General features: G+C 43.8%; 1 protein-coding gene across 1 annotated transcript in view; it reads left to right on the forward strand.

Moving 5' to 3' along the window:
• RUVBL1 (RuvB like AAA ATPase 1) overlaps positions 1 to 11,703 on the forward strand; it is a 37,153-nt gene that overhangs the window by 12,122 nt on the left and 13,328 nt on the right. The window contains exons 4-8 of the mRNA XM_006763217.2: positions 1,730 to 1,881; positions 5,237 to 5,326; positions 6,094 to 6,243; positions 8,477 to 8,540; positions 10,281 to 10,479. Of these exons, the coding sequence (XP_006763280.1) occupies positions 1,730 to 1,881; positions 5,237 to 5,326; positions 6,094 to 6,243; positions 8,477 to 8,540; positions 10,281 to 10,479 (655 nt within the window). The remainder of the gene's footprint in view (positions 1 to 1,729; positions 1,882 to 5,236; positions 5,327 to 6,093; positions 6,244 to 8,476; positions 8,541 to 10,280; positions 10,480 to 11,703) is intronic.

Here is an 11,703-nt window from a genome sequence, read left to right on the forward strand (position 1 = left end):
GGAAAGAAGTCAGCGGACCCAATGTTAAGATAATGACCACATTTAAAAGTGGGAAGTAATTGACACCATTGGCAGTGTTGTTGTGTTTTTTTTTGCCATTGGGTATTCCCATTTCAGAACAGAGGTGGCTCCATGGTGAGGACACCCAGACCATGTCAGGGCTTCCTGCCATCAGAAGTAGTTTATGTCTCACATTTTGAGTAGAACAGAGTTCATTATTCTTTAGATGAGTGGTTCTCAGCTGTGGCTATACATTGGGATCATCTGGGGAGCTTTAAACTAATAATAATGGCAGGGTCCCAACCCCTGAGATTCGGAGGTAAGTACTCTGAGTGTGGCCAGGGTATAAGGAATTGTAGAAGCTCGTCAGGTGATTCTAAAAGGTAAGAACCATGACTGTAGACTCCAGCTAAGGCTTAGAGCAGTGTTTCCTAAACTTAAGCCATCAGTGTTCTTCCTTTACCAGGTCCCACTAATAGAATATTATTTATTTAAGTATTTTAAGGTGACTTGATAATTTTGTGCAGACATACAGAAAAGTACATGTATCATAAATATAGAGCTCAGTGGGTTATCATAAATTAACAACCCACCCAGTCAAGAAAAATAATATTGCCAATACCCTAAAGGGTAGTTTGTGTCCTCCTCTATCTCCATCCTTTCTTTCCTTGTCAAATTAATCTAACATTAAAATGAATCTAACATTATAGTGTAGTTGTACGTGTTTTTAAACCTCAAATGCAATTTTGCAGTATATATTCTGCCACATTTGGCTTCTTTCCCACAAAGTTATGTTTGAGATTCATCCCTGTTGTTGCATGTGGTCATAATTCTTTTTCATTGTGATATTCTGTTGTATGAGTAAACCACAATTCAGTTGTCTCTTCTACTGTTTACAGACAGTGGAGTTTTCTCAGTGTTTGGCAATTAAGAACAATACTTTTATGACTACTACTGGCTGTATCCCTTGGTGCACATGTGCACAACATGTCTAGTGAGTATATACCTAGGAGCTGAATTGCAGAATCATAGGATATTCAACTTTAAGAGATAATACCATCCCTGACTGGTTTGGCTCAGGGGATAGAGCATCGGCCTGCGGACTGAAGGATCCCGGGTTCGATTCCAGTCAAGGGCATGTACCTCGGTTGCGAGCACATCCCCAGCAGGAGGCGTGCAGGAGGCAGCTGATCGATGTTTCTCCCTCATCGATGTTTCTAACTCTCTGTCCCTCTCTCTTCCTCTCTGTAAAAAATCAATAAAATATATATTTTTTAAAAAGAGATAATACCATGTTGTTCTTAAAGTTTTTATACCAGTTTATACTCCCAGTAGCAGTGTAACCTTCCTATTGTTCTGCATCCTCACCAACTCTTGATATTACCAGCCTTTAATTTTAGTGATTCTGGAGGTTATAGAGTAGTATTTCATTGTTGTCACCCCTTGAACATGTAGCAAATATCTGAAACAATTTTGAGAATTATAGCTTGTCTGTTTAGTTCTAGATTAGAATCGAGGAAGTCCCTTTGAAAGGCTGAAATACAGTTGTTTTTCTGCATTCTGATATATTTGTGTTTGTGGTGCTTTTCTACCCAGGAGTACACCCTTGAATGTATGTCAGTAAGGTTGACTAGTCAATTCTTGTAACATGGAAGTTTTATGGCAATAGAAGTTGTTAGGGAGTAAGAAAATTCTGCTCTGACCAGAGTTCCTCTGCCATCTCTTCCAGGGCTGCGGATAAAGGAAACCAAGGAGGTGTATGAAGGTGAAGTCACAGAGCTAACTCCGTGTGAGACAGAGAACCCCATGGGAGGGTATGGTAAAACCATTAGTCATGTAATCATAGGACTCAAAACAGCCAAAGGAACCAAACAACTGAAAGTGAGTACATGTTTGTGGACTCTTTTTCTCTTGCCTTAGACTCTCTCAGCACTGTGTGGCCTTGGGCAAGTGGTATAACCTGTGTTCCAGTTCCCTTGTCTGTGCACTGTGGTGATGATTATCACAGGGCCATCTGAAGATGTTATGTATATAGAGCAGTAACAAGTATAGGGCCAGTACACAGGGGACTTAATAAAGATAGCTTTTTCTTATTTACTCTAAAGAAATTGTATATGTTGAAACATGAGCTGCGTGGCTGGTCGAGTATACCTTCTGCCACCTATTTATGTTATGACCATTTGTCAGAGCCCTGGGCTACTCTCTGTACCTGGGCATTACTTTTTCAGTTACGTTGCTCATGCTTATAAAAAGCAATGGCATTAAGTAATTTGGTAAGAGTTGGAGAATGGATGATGAGTTGCCTTCAAGAGACCAAATACTGCAGGTATATGTCAGGACCTAGAAACCTGGGGTACTTCAGTGGTTGGTTCTGCTTAGGCCAGGGCTTCGTAGAGAAGCCATAGTGCTGGCACTGTGGGAGGCCCTAGGAGACCCTCAGACCCCTATCCTATAAACCTTGAAGATGCTGGCAACAGGGGTGCCTGGTGAGAAGAGCATGGATTTGGAGTTAGTCTGAAAGGGAATTTTGGCTCTGCTGCTGATAATGGTGTGACCTTTGGGAAGTGACTTAATCTGTTAAATGGGAATAAAAAATTGCCTATCTCACGGAGTTCTTTTAAGGATAAAAGTTGTAGCTTTGGATGTGGCACCTAGTTACCTAAGAAGTGGTAGCTTTTGATGTTATTGTCAGAGCTTTCAGTTAGAGAAATGGAGCAATTTAGATTGTAGGCTTTGCTTTATTATTATTATTATTATTATTATTATTATTATTATTTTGTTGTTAATCCTCACCTGAGGATATTTTTTCCATTGATTTTTAGAGAGAGTGAAAGGAGGGAGGGGGGGAGAGGAGAGAGAAACATCAATGTGAGAAAGACACATTGATTGGTTGCCTCCCGCATGCACTGCAACCAGGGCCAGAGATTGAACCTGCAATCCAGGTATGTGCCCTTGACTGGGAATCAAACCCTCAGCTCTTTGGTGCGTGGGCCAATGCTCTAACCACTAAGCAATGCTGGCCAGAGTGGCTTACTTTATTATTAATAATAATATAACATTATCATCATAGCTCTTATTTATTGTATGTACCGGGCCCTGTGCTACATGCTCCAACAAATATTTATTAATATTTATGATGTGTCTGTTTGTATAATTCCCAATGATAAAGGAACTGAGTCTCATAAAGAGATTAAGCAGTTATCTTAGGATCATACAACTAGTTAAGTGGTAGAGTACCCTCCAACCTACTGTGTGACCTTTGAAATCAGTTGAGCTCTCTGGGCCTTCATTTTCCCATCTGCAGTAGATTGATCTACTGCTGTAGATTGATCACAATTTGCAGTATAATTTCTCCATCTTTCTTCCCGTCTGTGATTTCATGGTTCTTTGATTCTGTGAGGTGGTTTCTTGGTCACTGCTTTATGGAGATCATAAAAATGTCTCTTCTTCAAAAGGCCATTTTTCTTTTTTCTAACAGGGTTTCCATCTTAAGGGCATGCCTCTGCAAATAATCTCTTTTAAACCTGCCCCTCATCTCTCCCATTCTGTATTAATTAGATTTCTTAGTAGGACCTGCCACCTTGCGATAATTACATCTTCAGTCAATTCATTTGGGAAATTAACCAATATAAGAATGCTTAAGGCAAAAAAGTAGTGTGTGCTCTTCAGTGTATGATAGATAAAATAAGGCATGCAACTTAGATTTCAGCTATCCATAAGGCTGCTTTGCACAGTTTCCTTAAGAAAATGGCATAGAGGAGAGGTGAAATTTTTCTTCTAAAATGAGTACTTTCAGCTACTTTGAGTGTAAGGTATTTGGATAGATGGAGCTTAAATACTCATGGATATTTAAGTGTGAAGGAGAATACCATACTTGCATTCAGTATCAAGTGCCTCCCTCATCCCAAGTGTAAGGTATTTGGATAGATGGAGCTTAAATACTCATGGATATTTAAGTGTGAAGGAGAATACCATACTTGCATTCAGTATCGAGTGCCTCCCTCATCCCAAGCCCAGTGTCAGAAGCCGACCAACCACTGTCCCTCCTGCCCATGGCAGTGCTCCAGGAGGCCATCAGGCCCAACCCAGTCAGAGAGACAGAGCTTTGTTTTTGTGGTTACCATGTGCAGGAGCTTTATTGAGATATGGTTTCAAATAAACTCACCCATTTTAAGTGTACAACTCAAGGAATTTAGATCTATTTACAGAGTTGTACAACCATTACAACCAACCAGTTTTAGACCACTTTCATCACCCCAAGAAACCTCATGCCCGGTTACAATAGCTTCCCATTCTCACCCACAGCCCCTGGCAACTACCAATCTACGTTCTGTTTCTATATATTATTTGCCTTTTCTGAACATTTCGTACTAATGGAATCATACAATATGTGTTCTTTTGTGTCTGGGTTCTTTTGAATCCTGGGTTTTTACTCTTTAATATTGTTTGAGACAAGGCCCAAGTGTTTTTTCACATTATAAAATGAAGTTTAATTGAGAGAAACTTATTTCTAAATGCTAACTCCTTGCAAAAGTTGCTGTCTTAGAATATTGATCATCAGGGGTAGCCTGAATCTGGACGATCTGGAGAAAAGCAGCAGTTCCCCAGATATGCTACTTTCCTGGAGATATAAACAGGCAGGCAAGCAGGGAGCAAAAACTGGGATTTCAATCCAAAGGCTTGGGAAAGATCCTGGTTTATGTTTCCCTTTGAATTTTAAACATCTGTGATCACATCTGGGTGCTGTTATATAGATGAAAGTCATAGGCCCACAAAATGCTACTTACAGAAAGAAAGCTTTAGTTGCAGAAGGTTCTATCAGTACCCAACGTGAGGAATGTGAAGGATTGAACCTGCAACAGCAATCTTTAAAGGAGTTCCTACTCCCAGGAATAGTGTAGGTCACCTAAAAGTAGTCAGAGCCATATTTGCCAGTTTGCAACTTTAGGAGTAAAGGGGAAAAGGAGACTAGGTTTCCCCTTATGTCCCTCTCTGCCTGGAACACAGGTACACTCACTCTTGCTTTCTCTCTATGACACCCAAACCCTCAGAGCCAGCCTTACACATTCTAATACACACACATATGCACACATACACATACACACAAATACACTTTCTCCATACAGTCATTAGCTATCTCAAATACCTTATGGAAAGATATCTTACAGTTTGTCAGAAATAAATATAATATGTATTACAGTTCTCTGATTCACATATTTTTTTTTTTAATTTTAAGCTGGACCCCAGCATTTTTGAAAGTTTGCAGAAAGAGCGAGTAGAGGCTGGAGATGTGATTTACATTGAAGCCAACAGTGGAGCCGTGAAGGTAATGCATGATTTGTCTGCCATGAGGAGGCCTGGGTGACCAGGAAGTTGCTTTTTTGGGGGATGGGGATGGAGTGTTTGGTGCGATGCTGACGGAAGGTCAGTAGTTGCCCCTTTGTGTTTAATAAAGTTTGCTTTCCCTTTATCTTCATTCTAAAAAGTCTGTTAGAAAAATACTAAAACCTGTTCAGAGGGGGCATACAGGATGAGAAAGCAAAACAACTGTAGTCATTTTTAAATTGAAATGTGCAGTGTATTTAATCTTCCTTTTATCTCTTTGGTATTTTCTTCTCAAGATATATGTGTGTGGAAAGGAATGCTGCATTAGTTGGCATTCCTTTTATATCTGATTTTCAGTGTCCTGTACAGTGTTCCTCACTGTTTAATGGATGCGCATAATACTTCATATCATACAATAAATCACCCACCTACAAAAGAGTCTGAACAACTCCCTCCGGCTCCAGTTAATCTATTGGATTTGCCCTTTATCAGGAATTGCATACAGTTAAAAGAGAGGAGGAAAAATATTCTTGGAGAAAGTATCAGGTGTTTTTCAACTGGGTTTTTGGAGCCCAGCGATGAGCAGATAGCTTCCTTCTCTTGGCAGCAGAAGAGTGGGGGATGCCTGGAGTTGGTCGAGTATGAGTTAGTCGAGTAGGCTGTCAGGCCCACACTTGGGAACTGAGACTTTATCTCACTTAGCAATGAGCCATTTGGGGACTTGGCAGTGAAAACTCACCAGGCACTCAGGTTTCTCTCCCTTTGCAGAGGCAGGGCAGGTGCGATACCTATGCCACAGAATTCGACCTTGAAGCTGAAGAGTATGTCCCCTTGCCAAAGGGGGATGTGCACAAGAAGAAAGAAATCATCCAGGATGTGACCTTGCATGACTTGGACGTGGCTAACGCCCGGCCCCAGGTAACTGCCTGTGCCCAGCACGAACTGGCACACAAGCCCTTTTGCATGTGCACAGAAGCTCTGGGAGTGAATTGTCAGTCTGGCTGCTGCCCTTTCTTAGGGAAACAAGTTCTTTTGTGTCTGTAATGTTTAGCAGTGAACAGTGACATGAGCTAAGAGGGACTCCTTTGTTCCAATTCAAATGCTCTAGTCACAGATGATTTCACATGCATTGTTCCTTATCCCAGCCAGGCCTCTGGCCCTGACTATACAGCTTCTGTGGCTTCCCTCCAGCAGCGGCTCACACCTGGGATTCTCTGGGTGTTAATGGTGGGGGAACAGGAGTGTTCTTGAAGCCCTTTGCAGGAGTGTAGAAAGCCTGACAAGGCTGTGTCTTTCCCCCTGCTTAGCAAAATCCACAGTTTTATAGCTTTGAATGGGACCTGTATGTGCTGCTCATGCTGAGTAGAAGATGGATACTTTGTGGGAAAATACAGTATGACTTTATGACAGCTCTGGGAAATGTGCCATTTTAAAATCCCAACTCTTTCCTGCTGGTAGTCTTTCAGTTTGCTTTCTTCTTCATCCCAAGAGAGGCCACCTCTTCCCTAGCAGGGGATAGACTTTTGAAATTGAAATTGGATCCTTGGGTGTTTTGTCCCTTGGAGCCTTGGCCAAGAGATTGCTGAAGAATCACATTGTGGACCAACAGGTCGCTCTGCTTGTGGAATGGCTGTCCCCAAACTGACCTCCTAGGAGCTTTTGACTTGGAGACAGTGCAGGGCTGAGAATTGCAAGTCAGGGTTTGTGTTGCTGTGATGCTAATGAGCTTGGCTAATTAGTCACTTTGGGTCTCCAGGTTTTCTGTGACTTAGGACTCTGATTTTGAGTTTCTTCCTCTGTGAAAAGGGTATAATAATAGTTCCTGTCCGCAGGGCTGTTTTGAGGATCAAATGTTGTAAGTCCTCAGGAAACATTTGCTACCGTTTTGTGTGTTCTTTTTGTTTTTGTTTTTTAAATATATTTCTTTATTGATTTCAGAGAGGAAGGGAGAAGGAGAGAGAGATAGAAACATCAATGATGAGAGAGAATCATTGATCGGCTGCCTCCTGCACAGCCCCTACTGGGGATCGAGCCCGCAACCCAGGCACGTGCCCTTGGCCGGAATCGAACCTGGGACCCTTCAGTCCACAGGCTGACGCTCTATCCACTGAGCCAAGCCGGCTAGCGCCATTTGCTACCTTTTACTAGTGAACATTTAGTGAGTGCCTCTGTGTACCAGGGTCTGGTAACCAACTGGTTATCATGAATTGCTGGGTAAATGACAAAACAGCAGCTTCTTGCTGACTGCACCCCAAGGAGCTAGTGGGGAGGGTTCAGGCAGGGGGTGAGCCTATTAGGAGCCAGCGATTATGCAGGGATGGGCTCATGGACTCTGAGCAACTCCAGGTTAGGACTAGGTTAATGTGACTGTGTCGCTGAGTTTAATGAAAGGAAATACAGGAACATAATTAAGTACACCATATACCTACTTGAACAGTGTCCCCAAGGGAGCTAGAGCACCAGGAGCGGGTCAGACACCCCCCAGAGGACCTTTGACCTGAACTTGAATGGATAACTGGGAGCTTCCCAGGAAAGAGAATGTGGTTCCTGGGAGATAGACTAGAACACACAAAAGCACCTGTATCATAAAAGCCCTGTGGTCGTCACGGTGTAACACTGTCCTAACCAAATGAGCAGTAGCTCTCGCAGCGGGCAGGGCGAGCTACTAGCTGTGGAGAGCTATGAGCAGCAGTGGATGGGGCAGTGAGCTATGAGCTGCGATGGGCGGGGCGGCCACCTGAGGCAAGCAGAAGCAAGCTACTCTCGCACGATTTAGTGCGCGCTGGGCCTCTAATTGAGTCATAAAAGAACTTGGGTGTTCAGGAACGGTTAAGAGTCCTATGTGGCTAATCAAGGAGTATGGGATTGGAAAATGATATGACCGGAGATGGAGGTTGGGCCAGGACCCACAGAACTTGTACTTCCCATGAAGGGATTTAATTTTATTGTTACAGGTCAGGGGGAACCTCTTAAGAATTCTTGTTTTAGAAGCTTCTTAAGCTTTCCACTGGAGCTGTTCAGGATCTGTACACCTCAGGATCCCGTCAAGTTGACATTGGGAATGGGTGGGATGAGGAATTGGGGATGGGTGAGGCTTTTGCAAGCTGCCTTAGGAAGCAGGACTGACTCTGTTAAGTCTTCTCTTACACAGGGGGGACAAGACATCCTGTCTATGATGGGCCAGTTAATGAAGCCAAAGAAGACAGAAATCACAGGTAAGAGCAAGGCCTGTGAGCCAGAAGCAGAGTTGGAGAGCCCTGGATTCTGATATCCTTCTTGTGTGAGGCTCTGTGAGTGACTCTTCCCAAAACTGAGGAAGAGCCTGACTCCATGCTAATAGTCTGTGGCTGGTTTAGACAGCCAAAAGCATACCGTGTGCCCTCTGGCCCTGCTTGCTAGCACATCCTCTTAACTGCATTCGGTATCCTTGCATTCATTTATGGAGATGGAAACTGTCACAGATTCTGGTCCGTTGAGGTTCCAGAAATGTGGATTTTGTGTCACCCCAGCTCTGTAGGATAGCTCCGACCAGAGCACATCGGAGCACAGCAAGCTCTGCTGTCTGGGTGCCAGAGGTCCCTGTTCCACCTACTCAGCCTCCTGAGCACTTCCCAGAGCTTGGTAGGAATGTTGCTGGTCCCTTGTGGACTTTTAGCTTCTCTTCCCAATGGGTACTTCTCTTCACTTATTTTACCTGCTATAGCAGGGGTCCTCAAACTTTTCAAACAGTGGGCCAGTTCACTGTCCCTCAGACCGTTGGAGGGCCGGACTATAGTCTTAAAAAAAAGCCCTAGTTGGTTTGGCTCAGCGGATAGAGCGTCGGCCTGCAGACTCATCCCGGGTTTGATTCCGCTCAAGGGCATGTACCTTGGTTTCAGGCACATCCTCAGCTGGGGGGGTGCAGGAGGCAGCTGATTGGTGTTTCTCTCTCAGCGATGTTTCTGACTGTCCCTCTCCCTTCCTCTCTGTAAAAAATCAATAAAATATATATATTTTTAAAAAAAACCTGAAAAAATTCCTATGCACACTGCACATATCTTATTTTAAAGTAAAAAAACAAAATGGGAACAAATACAATATTTGTATTTGCATGTGGCCCGCGGGCCGTAGTTTGAGGACCCCTGCCCTATAGCTTTGTCACCGTAAAGTGTTAAACATTAAAGCATCTTATTTTCTTTAACATTTTAGCCAGTGGAGTGATCTGAGGCCTTTCTGTTAGAGCTACCAAGAGCAGTTTCTGTATTTTAACATGATTTTGACCATGCCTGCGTCATGGCTTTGGAGGGAGATGCTGTATCAAATCTTCATGTTCTGTTTATGAGTAGCTCTCTCCAGATGATAGCACAGGATCTGGTTTGGAAAATGAGTACTGTGACTTTAGGTGGGTTCTTTAACCTTTGAGAGACTCATCCATCTTAGAACTCTGAGATTGGACCTTTTCTCAGAACCTTTCATTCCTCTCAGGTTTCCTTCCAGAGAGGATTCTGCGCATGCTTTCTATTCATTTCTTTGTCCAGCCACTTGAATGAAAGTTAATTAACCTAAGCTTTGTCATAAAGGGCCAAAAGAAAGGGTCATTTACCAGTGCAGAACAGGATAATTTGCATATGGAAACTCATATCATCCAGGGCTCCCAAACTCCAGGATCTATGGGATCAGGCAGGGAGCTAAGTTTGGGTGGGTGTGAGTAATAAGGTCTGGTGGGGAGAGTGACTTAAAGCACATCTTTAGGGGAAGCTGCCTATTCTGTGACTTCTGGCATGATTATTCCTACTTTCAGATGATAAAACCAAAGCCTGGAATAGGGACATAACTTGCCTGGGGTCACATAGCGAACAGCAAAACCAGGAGCCAAACTTGGGTTTGGGTTGAATTCAGGTGTGGGGAGAAGAGAAAAGGTGACAGTTTTCCTTACCTGGTACTGATCTTGCATGTCTACCCTTGCTGTCTCCCAGACAAACTTCGGGGGGAGATTAACAAGGTGGTGAACAAGTACATTGATCAAGGCATTGCCGAGCTGGTCCCAGGTGTGCTCTTTGTTGATGAGGTCCACATGCTGGACATTGAGTGCTTCACCTACCTGCACCGGGCCCTGGAGTCTTCTATTGCCCCCATCGTCATCTTTGCATCTAACCGAGGCAACTGTGTGATCAGGTAGGTGGCTGTCTGCCAGCCATGAGCGTTTTCCACCTTCCATCTGGGTTAACTTGTTCCTCTGGGATCACTTTAAACATTATTACATCATGAGTTGGGCTTGGGATGAGGGGGCTCATGTTCATTTTGAGAGAAACATGCCAAAGTGGCTTGCCTTCAAAGGTAGTTCATGTGTCAGCCTCCATCTGTCATGGTCACCAAAGCCAACAGTCACCCTGTTACTGAATATGAGGGCCTCCTATGGGATGTCTGGGGTTAGTGTGGTATGATTTGGTCATTCAGTTAGAGTGGGCAAACATAAGATCAGACAGGGTGGTCTTGGATGATATTATATATATTAACTTGTATCCTTATACTAGCTCTGGGAGTAAGTATTCTTGGCTTCATTTTTCAGATGAGAAAACAGAATGGCAGCTTAACTTGCTCGTGGTCATAAAGATAGATTGAGAACCCAGGTCTTTCTCATAGTGAAACTGGTAACAAAACCAGAATTTTCTCTCTACTCCAGAACTTTTTGGAGCCACACTGGTGCCTTTCCTTACCCCTATTCTCATAGTTCTGCCTTTGAAAAGGGGAGCTGTTAACACCTTGAAGGCAAATGCTCATATGATGCTTACCCTGCCAAGATGGGCCCAGAGCTGGAACAGGGACTTGTTTGATAAACTGAGTATCTGTAGGCCTGTGAGCCCCAGAGGACACACTTCTTCCCAGCTTGTAAGCCTAAATGTCTGTATCCCATACTTGGTACTTTTTTTGCTGTTTTGGTTTTCTGTCCTCCTGTTTGAAAGTCGAGGCGGGCTAGTGGCATGAAGGGGATGGTGAGGAGCCCCTTTTTAAGTCCACAGAGTAGTGAGAGCAACAGAGCCTTGGAGGCTGCGTGCTCCTGGCAGCAGGGGTGCTAGGAATCCTGAAAGAAACCTGAAGGCCCATGAGTATTAGTGCAGAGCTGGAGCTGCACTGTGTTAGGAATCCATATTGCTGATTCACCTGGACTTGGCTCCTGAGTGGCAGTGGGTCATGTGAAGTTTAGCTGGCTCTTGATGGAGCAGCTTTGTCTCCTCCATTGAAGTTGTCCAGAAGCTGTGATGTTGGCACTGGGTTAGGACCCCCTTAGCTTCCCCCTCAGTTGACTAGGAATTAGAAGTGTGTTTATGATTCAAGTATATGTAGTAACCAGTGGCCCGGTGCACAAAATTCATGCACCGGCGGGGGGGGGGGGGGGGG

The sequence above is a fragment of the Myotis davidii genome, unplaced genomic scaffold, assembly GCF_000327345.1.
Source record: "Myotis davidii unplaced genomic scaffold, ASM32734v1 scaffold78, whole genome shotgun sequence".
NCBI classification, from domain to species: domain Eukaryota; kingdom Metazoa; phylum Chordata; class Mammalia; order Chiroptera; family Vespertilionidae; genus Myotis; species Myotis davidii.